The following is a 17,830-nucleotide window of genomic DNA, read 5'->3' as shown; positions in this document are numbered from 1 at the left end:
TAGTATATAACCATTAAACACTCTCTTCACTTCTAGATAATGAAAAATATCCTCATATTTTTTTTTAATCAGTATTAATTCCATATTAATTAACACTGAGAACACAAATGCACTCTGTGCATTAAAAGTAGCTGTAGGAAAATGCTTGTGTGTATCGACTGGATTTGCACATTTCCCAGACTCACTGACAAGTCAGCCTTCATAATCCCCATCCAACTCTTCTCTTGATCTCTGTTTTATTCTTAGCAAGCTTGCAATAAATGGATTCATTTTTTATTGTTAGATTTTACTTTATTTCCTTTTACATTGTGGGTAGTTGTACTTGCAGGTGCAAATGCAACGTATTCACATTTATATAGCACTGTTCCATTTTTTAAAATACAAATCCGATTTTATCTATATGGTCCTGTAATATCTTATTCTATACACTAACCAGACTGGGATGTCAGGCTGTGTGCGGGAGCCCACTGGATGACTTGGAGCAAGGTCAGTCCAGGTATACTGCAATGGGTCAAACATGCAAACTCCACACAGATATGTCCCAGCCACAATTTGAATCAGAAACTTTATTTATCTGCGGTGTTAACCACTGAATCACCATGCCACCCTATTTCAGATCATGTGTCTGAAATGAATAATCATATATGTACCATATAGGATTACTCATATGCAGTGTTACTATTGTGTTTTTAGGAGATTCATTTATGATCCTTCAAACACACAGATAGGTCAAGGTCCATCTTGAATATCTGGAACTGGGTCACATTTGACCCAGCACAACCTCCCTGTACAAAAAAGTATAGTACCTGCACAACTGTCTAAAATACTTTAGGTCACTTTAGGAAAAGTTAACAAATTTCAGGCTTAAAAAAGCAAATTTATGGTGGTTTGAGCATATGTCTCAGCATTTGTAAGGGTTAACCCTGTTGCACATAACATTTATATACAATTATATTTCCAGTGTTTTTGTCCATGAATACTGTGTGTATGTTATTATATGCCAGTTTAGATAAAATAGTATACAGATTGCATTTAATGAGTTCAAAATGTTCTTTGATATAAGTGCACTTTAAGGATAAACCCACAGTGGGTTGAGGAACAGAAAGTGTGCCAGCTATCGGTTACAGACTCCCGCCATGTATGTGGTGCAGCAGTACCCGTCTGAGACCGAAGGGGGCGTTCTGCACCCAGCCTTCACACAAACAGCACTGACTGAACGGACAGAGAGCTTTGTGCCGAAAACTAAGCCCAACCTGTGTCAGACTAATGAATTAAAACGGCCTGTTTAAGAGGTAAATACTACCGAGGAAGCGCTTGGCAAACAACCCGGGGTTTGAGTCGCAGTCGTATATTTGAAAGTAGAGTCATTTTGCATTTGTTAGGGTGTTCAAAATCATCCGTGGAGCAAGTTGGTGTTGAGAGAGGAGGGCTCAGGGCGACGGTAGCAGCAGCCCTTCTTTCGCCTGTGAACTAGCGGCAACACGGAGCGATGCTCGGAAGTTGAGAAAAGACAGTAACAAGTAAATTAGCTTCATTTTTAAACTTCACAAAGTAGTTGCATTAGTTGTAAAGCACAGGAACTGGCCACGAGCATGGCTATTTTAGGCAAAGAGGAGAGGATACTTAACTTCCTCTGTGATTGTAGCTGGAGATGTGATGGGTACCTGAATAGTTTGCGGCCTAGGCTAACCAGTTAGCTAACGTGTACTAGCAGCTCGATGCTAACTGCTAACATGACTTCCTTCCCGCAAAATGCTAACCGCTAGCTAGTAATGTTTGCATTGCAGCTAGCGAGCTAATGTAATAACCTGTATGACAGTAGATATAGACCGGCGCCTCTCGTGTTATTTAAAGTGATTTTCAAACTGTTTAACTGTACGAATAGCTGTGATATTACCGAAACAGCAGCTGAGATCGTTTCTGCATCCAGGCGATGATTTATGAGAAATCTACGGAAAATGTAGAGCTGATGTTTATTAGCTTGCACGCTTAGCATGCAAGCTAATAGTATGCACGATGCTTGTTTACTGCTTGCTTTCTGTCTAAAAAGTTAACCGGATTAGAATATCGTTAAATATACAGGTACGGTTTTATCAGTTTCAGCAAACAAAATTAATGATTGGCAAATAGGGAAGATGCTTAAAACGAGGTTTTGGTAAGTGCGGTAGCATGGTTGTGTTGAACTTTTGTTTTCTGACCCATAGAGGCCAGTAAAAGACCGTGTGGACCATATATCAACAAGCATGGAGTTCCCGCAACAGCAGAAACCGGCGGGGGAAGGAATCATCTATCCTCCTGGAGTTAAAGAGATTACGGACAAAATCAGTAACGATGAGATGGTCAAACGATTGAAGGTATGTTTAGTGGGCTTTCTTGCTCTAATAAAACACAATTTTCTGCTGCCCCTAACGTAATTTAAGAGTGTCCAGCCTGTGGCGCAATGCCAAAAAATCCTTCTAACTTTGTAAACTGCTCTATATTAAGTCATTATTGGCCCTTGTTGTCTTGGCTCTTATTTTGCTTGTAAACAATACTCCTTGTCATGTTGTTCCTACCAGAGTGTTTTTAAATTTGAGTGTGACACCATACAAAACAGGCGGGGGTATTGTTCATAGGCCTCAACATTTTCTAGGCTTTCATCCTATCTCCCCAGGCTGGAAAAATGGAATGGTCCCAAAATCTGAATGCAAGAAAAGCAAACATTACACACTGAAGCTATTTTTACTGCTGGTGAACAAAACAGAACAGTGAGTCATGTTTAAGTGAAATTTAAGAAGAGAACTGCAGTAATAAAACTGATTATAAACAAGAGTATTTTGACCTTTGTGGATGTAAATAAAACTTGAGGAGTTACCACATCTTTAAAATATGTGACAGCTCTGAACTAAACTAAACTAAATAAACAATAGTGTTAGGCCATACTAGAAGTACCTTTTATCTATTTTATTAATTTGGGGAAACTGTGTAAGCCCATTTTTCATACATTTGTGGGACTAAAATATATACACTCAATGGGCAGTTTATTAGTCATCCATTTAATTGCTTGTTAATGCAAATATTTGATCAATCCCATGGCAAAAACTCATTGTTTTGTAAGCATGTAGACACGGTCAAGACAATCGTCAGAACATGACTTAAGTGAAGAAAGATGATTTAAGTGACTTTGAACATGTTCGGTGCCAGATGGACTGGTATGACTATTTTATAAACTGGTGATCTGCTGTGATTTTTTTTTTTTTTCACACAACCACATTTTACAGAGAATTGCAATAAAAATATCCAATAAATAGCAGTCCTCTGGGTGAAAATGCCTTGTTGATGCCAAAGGTCAGAGAAAAATGGTAGGACTGCTTTGACCTTATAGGAAGGCAATGGTAACTAAAAATAACCATTGATTATAACAAAGGTATATAGAAGAGAAACTCTGAACCATTGAGACATTGAACTTTGAAACAGATGGGCTACATAAGACCACATTGCCTGCCTCTCCTGTCAGCTAAGAACAGGTCATCTGACTGTTGGGGTTTGTCTGTATTATTGTACAGTATTTACTATACAATATTATGCACCTTAAGGCGATTTTTGTTGTGATTAGGTGTTATATAAATAAAACTGAAATGAAACTGGGGCAGCGTGGAGTTTGCATGTTCTCCCCATGTGTTTGCGTGGGTTCTCTCCGGGTACTCGGCCTCCTCACACAGTCCAAAGACATGTAAGAAGTGGGGTTAGGTTAAATGGTGATTCTAAATTGCCCATAAGTGTAAATGTGAGTTTGAATGTGGTTGTCTGTCTCTATATGTTAGCCCTGCGGCAGACTGGCGACCCTGCCTTTCACTATATGACAGCTGGGATAGGCTCCAGCTCCCCCACGATTCTGATAAGGCTAAGCGGAAGAAAATGAATGTAATGGAATGAATTGTAATTGAAACTGAGTTCCACAAAAATAATGCAACATAATATTACCCAACATAAAATTTGAGAAATTTTCTTAGCACACTGTGGGCCTCTTAGTATCAACTAAGACTGTTTAAACTCAACAACCTTCTTGATTATTGTTGGTGTTCAGCTCCATCCATTTATAAGCACAGTATATCAATCGTCTAATGGTTGCTTCCAGCAGGACAACACAGCATGTCGAATTATCTCACCGTGGTTTGTTGAACATGACAATGAGCTCACTGTAGTCAAATGGCCTCCAGTCACCAGATTTCAGTCAGCTGTGTCATCAACTGCACATTCACCTGAGGATTTTAAAATAGAACAAAGAAAACTGACAGGTCATTATTACATTCATTATATTCCTGGCCAATTTGTACCCAGCAGCTATGGAGGGACATTATATTATATATCAGTTGTGATTGTGGCCGCCTGGAAATTTCCAGATTATCTTTTTTTAGCCCTGTTTGTGGTCTAACCCTCACCTGAGGGAAATGGGAGTTCCTTAAGTGCTCACTCCTCTGTTGTGTTTATCTGTTATTTGCTAACTGTGTCTGGAATTCAATCTGAGTGGACATTTGGATTTTAGAACTTATTTATTGGTAGCTGCTGCAAGAAGTAACTGCATCCAAGGCTGACTTGTGAATTAAAACGGTAAAGTTTTGGACTGGAGAGCTAAGCAATAACCTAGAGCTCACTAGAGAGTACTGTAAAGCTAGTGGTGGCTGAAGATTGTGGCGAGTTCTCTATAGGTGTATCACTATCAGTAAATAACACTTAACACTGCCGTATGGTTATTCATTATAAAAAATACACATTAGAGGTGTTTTAATTGTGTGCATTTAACATTTATATCCACAATTTAAACAGTCAGCAGTTTTAAAGTCAGCATTTCTACTTTTTTTATTCAGGGGTCCTGTGATTCCTTTTAATCATATTAGAGTGTTTACCACGTTAAAAATGGTTTCCGGACAGCAGAGAACTGATTAGAGTGACCATAAAGAACACAACCCCTGGCCTTGTCAAGTAGGGCAAATGTACTGAATGGCAGGGTGCAGACTGTATAAGACAGATGTGTGCAACCGTTTAACCTGTGCTGGATCGGAAAGTTTGACATTAGATCTGCAGTAGGGGTTGCATTGTACTGTGCTGCCAGCAGAGAAGTTAGTGTATTTTGTTTTAGAAGGGTTTTGATGTCATTTCCTGTCTTTAAATTTTCTAGACTTTAAGTTGTGTGGTAAAATTATATAGTCGTTGTGTATTTTCTAGTTGTAGGTTGCACAGTGTTTGTGATATATTGTAGGTTTGTGTTATAGTGTAAATAAGTACTATATCAAACTCTTGATTGATGTGAGACCATGATTGTTCCACATTTAAAAACAGCATATTACTTTTGTGACCAGTTGTGGCTGCAGGTTTCTTCCTGTTAAAAGTGAGTTTTTCCTTCCCACTGTCACTAAGTGCTTGCTCATAGGAGGTTGTTTGATTGTTGGGGTTGTCTCTGTATTGTTTAGGTCACAATATAAAGTGCCTTAAGGTGACTGTTGTGATGATTTGGCACTCTATAAATAAAATTGCATTGAATTGACATATTGGCTGCTTTCAGTCTATTAAATGGTACTTCATAGGTATTGCTGTCAAGGTAGCCTGCCAAACCACTCACTGTGTTGATCTGTTTGTCGAGAAGACATTATCTCTGGCTATGAGTTAAGCTTGTGTCGATCCTGTGTAACACGTTCCACAGATTTCAGGCTGAAGTCCTGGCAAGTACGGTAGTGCAGAATTAGAATTGGAAACCAGGTGACTCAAAGTGATTTAGGTGTAATCTGGTACGTGCAGTGCTTATGTAGCTGTATTTTTTTAAATGCCTTTTATTACTACTGAGCATTTATTTTGTACATGTAGTCCTAAAAAATATCAACATGCCTCATTTTAGAATTTACTAAAAAAAAAAAAAAACCTGGGTTTGGCTGTTTAATAACTGCGAAATGGCTTTACACTTAAGGCATGTTTAAAAAAAAAATAGCAGTGGTGCCTATTTCTTGAAGAAATTCAGGTTTCAAGTAGGGCTGGGCGATATGACCCAAAATTCATATCTCGATATTTTTTAGCTGGATGGCGATATAAGATATATATCTCGATATTTTTTTAAGCCATAAAGTAAGAACAAAAAGAGAGTTCTTAGTTAAAGCTGTGTCCCAGATGTCACACAGGCACTTTTATTAACATACAGCACAGATGTACATGAAAAATTACTCAAAAATAAATTATGAGCATTCATTAAATAATAATACTCCATGAATAAAATAAAACAATGTTGTTTTTGTGCATAACAAAGAGCTCACAATTGTGCAGTCAAAATGTAAACTAAAAGACGCTGAGCGTAATAACAAAGACAGACAGATTTCACAGCAGCTCTATTTCCAAGTTTTACTGCGTGACTGACAGCCTGGAGTTTGAAATCCACTTCATAACCACGTACGTCTCTTACAGGTGCTATTTATGGTCCTTATACACACACAATACGGTAATATTACGTTGAAGCACAGTACGTATCACTCCGCGAGGCTCCTCGGTAGCCGTAATGCGCCGACAATCTATCAAGCGGTGCAGCTCCGTAGCTTACCAAAGTCGTACTCAAACATTTTTGACAGATTGCTGAGCGCCGTGTTCCACATAAAATCGGCTCGCGGCCATCAAGCACAACCAGAATTCATACATAAGGCGCGCTGTCAACTTTTGAGAGAATGAAAGGATTTTAGGCAATGCAGCCCGTAGGGACTAGCGCGGTTAGCTCGTTAGCATGGTTAGCTCGTTAACACGTTGACGCCGTCCAGCCCCACGCATGGGGTGATGCGCAGTAACTCGTTAACGGAGATTTGCCGTGTCCATCTTGTCGCTGCCTGCACGTGAAGCGATGGGGGAGGAGGGGGAGTTGTGTTCAGTGAAGGATAGAGGCGAGGCGGAGTAATGTTGCGTAGAGATAAAAGTAGACGAAAGAGAGGCAAACTTGCGGCTCCACAACTATAAGTATAATGTAACATAGGCTATATCGATATAAAGGATATTGTCACATCTTATATCTCGTATAAAAATATATCGATATGTTTTAAAAACTCGATATATCGCCCAGCTCTAGTTTCAAGGATAAAATGTTATGCTTTATGCAACATTGGTATTCATCAGATACGTCTAAAGCACGCACTGAGAAAATTTGTTGTGATTCAAAATTTAAAGGAGACGGAAAATCAGTGCCAATATCTGTCCTTACTCATTTTCTCCTATTTTGACATGGCTGCATTCACTTTGTGAGCAGCAAAATGCTTCATGTGTGGGAGTAGCTTACAAGCTGACTCTGTATTAGCCAGGCTTTAAAGATGAATCAAATGGAAAATGGCTATCTCATCCTGTAATAAAACCCTATTCAAGTTGTTGGGATAATATTAATGTTTTTATTTCTATTTATTTATTTTAAACAAGCTTCATATAACATATCTTTTTTTTATTGCTAAAGACACATAACAACTTTAAAGTTGTTATGTGTCCTTCCCAACAAACATTTATGGCTTTGGTTTGGGGACTTTTAGTGACCTTCAAATCCAATGCATCCTTATGGGCTCTGCAAGAACAGTCTGCTTGAGTCAAACTCTGCCACCATGCGCTGGCACTTTGACCATTATTTTCACCACCACAGTTTTTTTTTTTGTTTTTTTTTTTGTTTGTTTGTTTTTTGTTTTGAACTGTTTGTCTTTATTTCTGTTAATGTTAATCTTAGTAACATGCCGTTACTAAGATTAAAAAAAGCATCGTGTACAGCATCTGCTTATCTGTGGTTTTTTGCTTGGGTATTTGGCAACTTGGAGAGAAGGATTTTGGGTGTGCAACCTATGCAGATGTGCTTGTGTGCAGTCCTTCACAAAGACCACAGCACATAGCACCATCTCCATTGGGCTATGTGTAGGTCGAATGGTGACTGGTCAAAAAGTGGACCTGAACAGGAAAGGGGGCAACAATGGAGTTTGCAGAGAAGGAGACAAGTGCATAAGAAGCAGCATGAAAACACAAAGTAGCTGCAGGGGACAGATTGTATTGTTTTTAATACTTCAGCTATTTATGTTATGACATCAGTCCTCTCTGTGGTTGCCTGAAAGACTAACAACAACACAAACAAGAGCAATGCTATGCATATGACCTAATTGCGAAAAATTTCTTTATTCTACAGTCACACTAGGAAAAACTGTTGTTGGAGACCATTGCGTGACCACAGTTATTGTGACTATATGCAATGAGCTTGTGTACTTGTTACCTTTGAAATGGTTGCTTCAAAGATGAGGACCAGGTCTGAGATCACTCGCAGTTCGTTGATGCCTTCAAAGCAACTTTAGGTGTCCCTCCACAGTGGTTGCTTCTCTCAGCGCTGTTACATCATCATACAGATGCAGACATTTATGCCCGTTGTTAAGGCACAAGAAGCCACAGCGGTATTCTCCTAAACAATCGGTGTTGCCACTCAGACAATATTGCGTTAAACGCCCTGATAAACGTGCATAACTGACCGACGCACAACAAAGATTGTCTCGCGATACAGGATGTCATGTCAAAATCGTGACTTGGCTAGCATAAAAAGGCCCTTAGGTGTGTTAAGAAAGTAATACAACAAGATTGAGTCAAGTTGGCAGTTGTAATCTGTTTTTGATAAATCGACAAAAACTTCAGATCTATTGCCATCTGCATGCACAGAATTTCACATTTGCGACTTAAACCTCTTTTCTATTACTACCTAATTGGGTCGGTTCACTATGACTCACTTCAGCTTTCAGGGTTTTTCATTAGGTCATAGTGTCTGGTAGGGCTGCCACAAACGATTATTTTGATAGTCGATTAGTCACCAATTATTTTTGCGATTAGTCGACTAATCAGATTGTGCATCCATTGGACATAAAACATACAGCTTATTGCACCAGTAGAGCAGGGCGATATGGCCAAAAATATTTATCACGATATATATTTGAAAATTTGCGATAACGATATAACTGACGATATAATTGATGCGAGACAAAATACAACTCCACAACATTACTAGCGCAAAAAGACAACCTTCCATTTATTTTCACTTAAACAAGAAGCTGTTTTTTATGTACATTTAAGCTTTATAAAAATGTAACAGTGCAAATGCAAATGCCTTGCTGAAAGTTTAACCAAAAGGCATTTCCAGTAGAAATGGGCTGACATATCCTGAGCATAACCATGTATAATATCCACTGAAGTTAAAAAGAGGTGCTTTGCAACATTAAACTGCAGTGTGCAGTACGTATTTTTCGGACCATAAGGTGCACAGGATTATAAGGCACATTAAGCGAAACAAAGTCAGATAAATCAAACTTTATTAAACTCATTCTTCTTGCTTCCTCCACTTCTGTACCATTGATTCATTAATGTTGAATTCTCTGGCAGCTGCTCTGTTCCCATGTTGTTGCAGTATATTAATGACTAACCTCGTATTGTGGATGGATTATCTCAGTTGTTCTTCTGACTGAAGTTTGGTCCGTTTACAGCATCCTGCCATGCGATTGCATTTGTCTCTAACTATCAGAAACCTTAACGTTAACTTTTTTAAGTGGAAAAGTGTTAGTGTTCGTCCTCCAGCTTCACTGTTTATATTATGCTAACATAGCTGTGTTGCTAGCGATCACGTAGCACATCATTAAATACCAGCTAGCCCAACTTCAGTAACCCTATAAACGTCACTGCTGTTTAGTTTCCTGTCTTCATTTATGTTGGAAGTGATAGCAGAGCTGTACGTTTGATTTTTTTCAGAAATCTCTCAGTCAGAACATGCTATATCATGCTTAGGTAACTAGCGAAACTAGCGAGCTAACTTCCGCTTGCTTCCTGCTAACTTCTAACTCCGTTAAATGTAATAAATTTTGTTTTCATGGATGCCTGGAAGTTAAACTTCATAGTTACACCTGGTAAAGCAGCAATGCTGATCGTTTTATTAAAGATGAAAGAATTTAGACAGTTTTTAACTCTCAGTGATGCTGCAGTGTTCGTTTGACCTGAAGAGGGGGTTTAGGACCCAGATTACTCCCAGATTTAAGAGCATCTTAGTCCGACAAATATGACAATAACAACGGCCGCTTGCATGTTCTGCAAAAAAATGTGCTTTGTCATGTATCTGACGGACAAACACCAAACCAGTTCCACATCACTGAAGTTGCACCATTTTTACAAACCAATTCTGGTTCATTTGTTTCACTCAACAATCGGCCATGTGCATATGAAAACAAAGCCACTGCGCATGCGCGTTTTACTCATATTCTATCGCGATATTTCATTTTCCTATCGTTGCCTAACATTATACCGGTATTACCGTGAACGGTATAATATGGCCCAACCCTATGCACCAGCATGCATCTGCTCTTATTAACGATCATTAGCTTACAGCTTTAAGTGTTTAAGGTATGTGCTAACTAAAAATAAAGACAACATGAGAGTTTATTAAATTTTAATGACATTTGCAGATTGTTTCGGTGAAGTTTAATCTGCTTGACGTTTATTCAGCTGTGTAAAAACTATAACTTTAATCTCAGCCAAACCGATTTAATCAGGAACAAATAAAATACTAAAAAAAGCCAAACAATAACATTTTTAAGTTATCTAAGTGACTTATATATATATATATATCATATTTAACCTGAGTAGCGAAAGACGGCGGTGGGTTTGAAAACGGTTTGCCGGGAGTCCGGTGGTCTCACCGGCTCGTAACAGACATCTCCGAAAACGTCGGAGCGCTTTTGAAAATATGTGGTGTCTTGATAAACTGAGCAGATATTTGACTCAGAAAGAATAAATAGGAGTAATATTAAAACTAACTAGCTGCCACCATCGTTGGAAACTGAGCTGGGCCGTGCTATGAATTCTGGGACACAGCTTCTTCTTCGGGGTTTAACGGCAGCTGGCATCCTTGTACATGCAGTGCTGCCATCTTCTGTTTCAGTCCGTTATTACACTCTTAAATTCTACTACTTATTCCTGCGTCTTTTGGAATCTTACAAAGCGTCAAACGACGCGTCGACTATTAAATTAGTCGTCAACGATTTTAATAGTCGACGTAATCGTGACTAGTCGACTAATTGTGGCAGCCCTAGTGCCTGGTACAGGTCCTTTTTTAGTACCTACTCTGCCAGGGTTCAAAGTGGTCCAAGGTAATCCAAAAATGTGACGTTGACAGATAGCATGCCAGTGATTGGTTGGTCAATGGCGTCGCTCGAAGCGTCATAAGAGTGTCTTGCTCTTGCGTTTATATAGAGACATAACCAGAATACAGCTGGTTGTTGACAATCTTCATAAACTGGATGAGAAACACTTGCAAACCTTTGCCTTCGTCTGTCTCAGAGTAATTGCAGTCAGTCCGAATTGATTACTTGGAGACTAGAGGTTAAGGTGGTTGAAAGTTCAACCTCTAGGTGACCAGCTGCTTGCTGCAATTTCATGCAAACAGTCTTGTCAAGCTGCATCTGACAAGACAACTTGTCAACTGCTGAGCACATAAACAGAGTGTTTTGGAGGACTTGGATTTTGAAGTTGCAGCTGTGATGTTTGGTACACTTGAGGTGCAATTACTAGGCAGATAAAAAATTCATCACGCCTTAATATGTCTTATTGGTTGTTTTTTCCAATTCTAAAAAGCGTTTTCTTAATTAAAATATTCCATCGGCCTTAAAATGTAACTATAAAAATAAAACTATAACCAAATTTTACTTCTAAAGCACCAACATGAAGATTTTCAGCACTTGTTACCAGTTAAAATCAACAGTCTCACTACAGACAAGAGTAAAATGTGAATAAAATTTAAAAAGTTGTGTCGTTAGACACTAAATGTCTTTACACATGCGCTGCTCTGTGGGTTTCTAATTGTTACCCAACAGAGGGACGTGCGAGAACACGTTTGGCGCAGTTGGTTTGGACATTAAACGGTCTTTAACCTGCGATCTTCCCACAAATGAGCCCATGTGAGCACAGTGCAAGTAACAGTTAGATCTATTCAAAGTGGGTGACGTATCTTCCTGCTGCACTCAGCCCTGTCAAACCACACAGAATATTTCCAGTTGTCAAAATGCGTCTGAAGTGGACTACTTCCTGTTGTGTACTGCATGTGAGAAAGGACAGACCTGGTTCTCATTGAAAGGAGTTCATGTGTGAAAACTACTCTGAGCTCTTGTCAGTCATCTCTATATGTGGAGGTGGCTACTGTCTCAGGCTGCTTCAAAAGTAGCCATTAGTCTATTTAGAGAAAGCTTCTGTTTTTTGTCTGTAGAAATTCATAACCAACATGCTGACGTGCAATGAATGGGAGTGGCTATAAATGTGGCTCTTGGACTTTTTGATTAGTTAGTTTGATAATGAACTCTGGCTGGTGTTTTACACATTAGATTTGCACAAGAGTAGAACTTGTGGTCTTGGATGATTTGAGTAAAACATTGTACTTGACCTGGCTTCACTGTTTCTACTGTCCTCTTTGTACTTGTTACATCAGTGTTATTGTTACACACTGAAGGACGACAGGGTTCATTCAGGTGCACTTGAAGATTTATTGCGCTGAAACACAGCAAAACAATTCAGTGTTACTGGCGGCTTCCATTGTAATAACTGGCCTGCGTTACTTTTGTGGCATTACGTGTAATGGCCACGTATTAATCAGCCCTTAACACACAGAGAAAATGACCAGTAACAATAGACAACATAACATGTACTGGCTGGTCTATCTCCTATAACTTTAACTGAAACCAGCTAATAGTTTCCTTTCACCTTACTGATGGGACAACACGGTTACAGAGATTAATGCAGGAGGCTAACATGACTTAGCTAACGCACAAATGTTACTAGCCTTACCCACAGATAACGTGAAACAACTCCCTTATTCGCTCACATTAAACACCATATAAACAAGAATTACACTCCAAACATGTTAAATAAGCATCAACTTTACATAAATGTATGTAGTTCTCGTATATTGCTCTCACCTGAAACACAGCAAAACAATTCAGTGTTACTGGCGGCTTCCATTGTAATAACTGGCCTGCGTTACTTTTGTGAAGGATTATTTTGCCAGTTACCCGTTTGGCTGAGCCGCCACTGCCACCTACTGGCGAAACTAAATATCGCCCTAACATCACATCAGGTGGGAGCAAATGAGCTTTTCGCTCTGTGTTATGATGCAAACTATTGTCACAACAAATAGCAAAAAATGATGATGGGGGGTGGGCACGAACACATAAGGAACACATCTGAGACTTGTTCTTAATGCGCAAAATACTCAGGGCGCCACACCCTCCCCTACTTAATAAAAAAAGAAAGAAAGAGGGAAAAAAAGGCTTCCGTCTATTTTTTCCTAAACTCTTTGAACACGTTTGCCGTTGTCAGTACATTTCTTGTGTACTATTAGTATACCTATCCCTAGGTAACAATTATGGTTACACATGCTTCTGACATCTGTTCAATGAAACATTGCAGTACAACAATTTGCATTCAGCAAATTAAAAGTCATGGTAGAAGCTAATCATGAATCTTGTTGTGCCAAGTAACCATTTTTTCTCCCTCAAGGTTAGTAAACAAGTTCATCATGTTACTCTGAATTTCTGACTGTAACCAGACTCAATATTCGGCCAACAATACACTAGTCTGTTACCACACTTAACTTTGTTTACATATCAAGGCATCTTTTACAGATGGTCATCATCATCATATGTTCAGCATGTGACAAGTTAGCACACACCATAAGAATGAGTGTTAGATTCTGTCCATTGTCTGTTGGTGCTACGTTTGCTCTATTCTGCTTGTCACAATGTTCATGTTAATGTCTTCATTTTGGATCAGTTTCTTATTACTGTCTCTCACACCTTGCTGGTATATCTTCAGGCCACCAAGGCCTCCACAGTCTCTGGGTGCAAATAGCTCCCATCTTAACACTGTCCATATCAGCTTGTCTGACTGTGGGTTGTCCTAATATATCATATGTCAGCATTTTGGGCTGACGTCGCTCTCTCTTGGGGTGTCTGAGGACAGGTGACAACCCTAGTTCACTGTTGGAGTCACTGTCTCCTTGCTCATCTTGTTGTTCATCCTGTGACTCCTGGTGGTTGTAATGTTGCTCTGCTGTCTGCAACTCAGGTTCGTGTATCTCTCTGTGGTCCTGTAAGAAAGGGTCGAAGTCAGCTGTTTGAGGCTCCCCCAGTTGTTGTTCACCCACCAGAGATTCCAGGGTTGGAGGGATAATGGTGGTGGTACTGTTTTGCTGTGGAAACCTCCACACAAGCTCACCCTCATCCTCACTCTCCACGTCTGTGTCTTGTTGTAGTAGCTGTTGTTGAGCTTCTACCCCTTTTTGTCTCAGGCTTTTTCTTTTTTCGTTTTGCTCCTGTCTGTGTGGTTTTTCTACAGGTAGACTGTCACATGGAAGCAACAGGTTCCTGTGTACTGTGCGGCTTTTTCCTCCCCTCTCTGGCTTGATCTCGTAAACTGGGATGTCAGGGCTTTTTTGACTCACCACCACATACATACACTGTATCCTCCCAGTATGACCGAAGCTTGCCTGGGCCTGCTCTCTCCTTGAGGTTGCGGAGCAGGACTCTGTTCCCCGGATGAAGTTGAGCTCCGTAGGTCTTACGGTTGTAATAATGTTTACCTCTCGAAGCTTCTTTCTGGGCTGCCATAGATGCAATCTCATAGGCCTCCTTCATTCGGGATTGCCATTTTGTCACATACTCCTCGTAGCTTAATTGCTGTTCCTGTGAAGGCAAGTTGAACAAGATGTCTATAGGAAGTCTTGGAGTACGGCCAAACAACAAATAGTACGGGGAAAACCCAGTAGCCTCATTCCGAGTGCAGTTGTAGGCGTGCACCACTTTTGTCAATGATTCCTTCCAGTCTGCTTTTTCAAGGTCAGTTAGTGTTCTCAACATGGACAACAAAGTTCTGTTGAAACGCTCCACTTGCCCATTTCCTTGTGGATGGTATAGGGTAGTGTGAGAGCCACGTAAACCACAGACTTTCTGCAACTGGGAAAACATCTGATTCTCAAATTCCCTGCCCATGTCATGGTGGATTCGTGCTGGGAAACCAAAGTTCAGAGCAAAGTGATTGAAGACCTTATCCACCACTGTTTTTGCAGATTTGTTTTTTGTTGCATAAGCTTGTGCAAAACGTGTGAAGTGGTCCATCACTACCAGTATGTACTCATATCCCTGTTTACAAGTCTCAAGGTGCAAAAAGTCTATGGACACAAGCTCAAATGGGAATGTCGTTGTAATGGTGGTCAGTGGGGCCCTGGTAATCTTACTTGGCCGCTTTCTCTTGAGGCATTCGCAGGCATGCATTACAAAATGCTCCACATCGCTTTGCATTCGAGGCCAGTAGAACCTGTCCCTTATTAAACACAGAGTTCTTTCTGTCCCCAAATGTCCCATCTCTTTGTGCAGTTCCCTGAACACAGTGTCACGATGCTCTTTAGGGAGAAGAAGCTGATCTCTGCCTTTCACTCTCCTATAGAGGACCCCATCATCATTTATGTGCACTCTGCTCCACTGCCTCAGCAAGATTCTGACATCAGGGGGTTCTGCTGTTAGGGCACGACCTTTTGGTAAGTAGTTGTTGATTTTGTGTTGTAAAAAGCGACTAATGATGGGATCTTTCTCCTGACTCACTCGGATTTCCTCGGGTGACAGAGACTTTCCAGCAGACAGTGTGACCGCGTCTTGCACTAAACTGACGGCACTCAGGCTGACAACAACAGTTTCATGCAGCAGATTCTCCCTCTGCAATACTGCACTTTCAACAGCAGCTCTAGCGACACCCTGTTTGACTTCTGATGTGCACTGTGCCATATACTGCTCAATGTTTAGTGGTAAGCGGGATAGGCCATCTGCATCAGCATTTTTCTTCCCTGGCCGGTATTTGATAGTAAAGTTGAAGTCAGCCAGTTCACTCACCCAGCGGTGGCCTGTGGCGTTCAGCTTTGCTGTCGTAAGGACATATGTCAAAGGGTTATTGTCTGTGTAGACAACAAAATGTGGGGCGTAATATAGGTAGTCCCGAAAGCGTTCACAGACTGCCCATTTTAAAGCCAAGAATTCCAGCTTTCCCGAATGCATATGATAGTTTTTCTCAGGGGGTGTTAATGTCCTTGAGCCATATGCAATGACCTTCATCTTGCCTGCTTGCTTTTGGTATAACACAGCTCCCAGGCCCTGTTGTGAGGCATCACAATGGAGTACAAAGGGCTCTGAGAAATCAGGGTAACCCAAAATAGGTGGCTGTGTTAGACAATCAGTCAACTCATTTAAGGCATTTTGATGGCTCTCAGTCCATTTAATGGGTGTGTTAGGCGGTGGTCGACCTTTCGGTTTTGTCTTAACCACTTTCCCCTTTGTCCTGGGCACTGGTGGCGGTGCTTTATCTGGAGGCAGTGTCAGCAACTGGTACAGGGGTTTTGCCACTTTTGAAAAGTTTGGGATATAGGATCTATAGTAGGACAGGAATCCTAGGACCCGACTCAGTTCCCCCACTGTGGATGGTGGTTTGTCTCTGAGAGCTTGTACAGGGACTATTTCCGCTGGGTCCATGGTATATCCCTCTTCGGACACCATCCGACCAAGGAAACGTACCTTTCTCTTGAAGATGTCACATTTCTGTGGGCTGAGTTTGACACCATGTTTTTGGTATCTCTGAAGGACGGCTCTGATGTGTTCAAGATGAGTATCAAATGAAGTAGAGTGGACTAGGTTGTCGTCCAAATATGGCTGACAGATTACATCCCGCAGTCCCCTTAAACAGTCCTCCATGCTCCGCTGAAACTCTGCTGGGGCCGAGCTGAGGCCAAAGGGTATGCGGTTCCACTGGTACAAGCCCCAAGGTGTGATGAAGGCTGTCAGGGGGCGACTTTCAGGGTCCAGGAACCCCTGATGGTATGCTTTCCCCTGATCAAGAACAGAGAACCAGGAGCTGCCATGAAGGGAATCTAGCATATCCTGAATTCTGGGAATTGGGTGTCTGTCTGGTACTGACTTCCGGTTGAGTTCCCTGTAATCACAGCACAATCTCAATTCACCCGACTTCTTCCGAACACAGACGATTGGAGACGAGTAGGGTGACCTAGACTCTGAAATCCACCCACGGTTCAGCAGGTCTTGAAGATAGTCTTTCACCTCTTGGTGCAGAGGCTTTGGCACAGATATGTAGGTCTTTCGAACAGGTGTTGTGTCATGCAATGTGATGTGCATGTTTAAACTGGGGATGCACCCAACATCTTTATCATCATAAGCAAAAGCATGACATTCCTCTCTTAACAGCTGTCTCACCGTTTGTTGTTCATTTTCCCTGAGATGGTCCAACTTAACTGGAGGGTCCCACTGAGGTGGCTTATGGCTGGAGGAGGGTGTGTTCATCACCTCATTCACCTGTATAGGAGGCTGTGATGAAATCTGCTCTACTGAGTCTTGTGTCTTTTCAGGGGTGATGGGGTACACTGCTTTTATTTCTTCCAGATGTCCCAGAACAGTGTGAGGAATTAAGTTGACATCCCGCTTGTTGGTATTAGCTATCGCGACTGGGATGTACACTGACCTGCCCTCCATTATTGTGACCAGTCCCTCTTGAATGACAAGACCCTCAGGCAACTGTGATGGTTCATTCGGGACAAATAACAGACTGTGTCCTGAAAACTGGGCTCCAATATGTGCACGGACATATGTCGTGGTAATCTGTTCAGCAGCCAGACATAGTCCCCTCTTTCCTGCCAATACTGTGCCCACACTTTGGTTTTGGTCTGGTGACTGCAATAGTTTTAGTACTGATTTAGCAGTGTGTACTGATACTGAGAGGATTTGGCTGATTT

At 40.9% G+C, this 17,830-nt stretch overlaps 1 protein-coding gene across 3 annotated transcripts in view; it reads left to right on the top strand.

Annotated features, from left to right (window-relative positions):
• The first annotated feature begins 1,154 nt into the window (after positions 1 to 1,154).
• pds5a (PDS5 cohesin associated factor A) overlaps positions 1,155 to 17,830 on the top strand; it is a 40,181-nt gene continuing 23,505 nt past the window's right edge. For 2 of the 3 annotated variants that reach the window (XM_080879547.1, XM_080879545.1), the window contains exons 1-2: positions 1,155 to 1,292; positions 2,205 to 2,354. In XM_080879547.1, the coding sequence (XP_080735673.1) occupies positions 2,244 to 2,354 (111 nt within the window). In that variant the 5' untranslated portion in view covers positions 1,155 to 1,292; positions 2,205 to 2,243. Of the gene's footprint in view, positions 1,293 to 1,322; positions 1,521 to 2,204; positions 2,355 to 17,830 lie in introns of those variants that run through there. The other variant, XM_080879546.1, reaches the window with a different exon arrangement.

The sequence above is a fragment of the Rhamphochromis sp. 'chilingali' genome (assembly GCF_963969265.1).
Source record: "Rhamphochromis sp. 'chilingali' genome assembly, chromosome: 4".
In the NCBI taxonomy this organism is placed as follows: Eukaryota; Metazoa; Chordata; class Actinopteri; order Cichliformes; family Cichlidae; genus Rhamphochromis; species Rhamphochromis sp. 'chilingali'.
The sequence above is the reverse complement of the archived record's forward strand: the minus strand, read 5'-3'. Positions and strand labels throughout refer to the sequence as shown.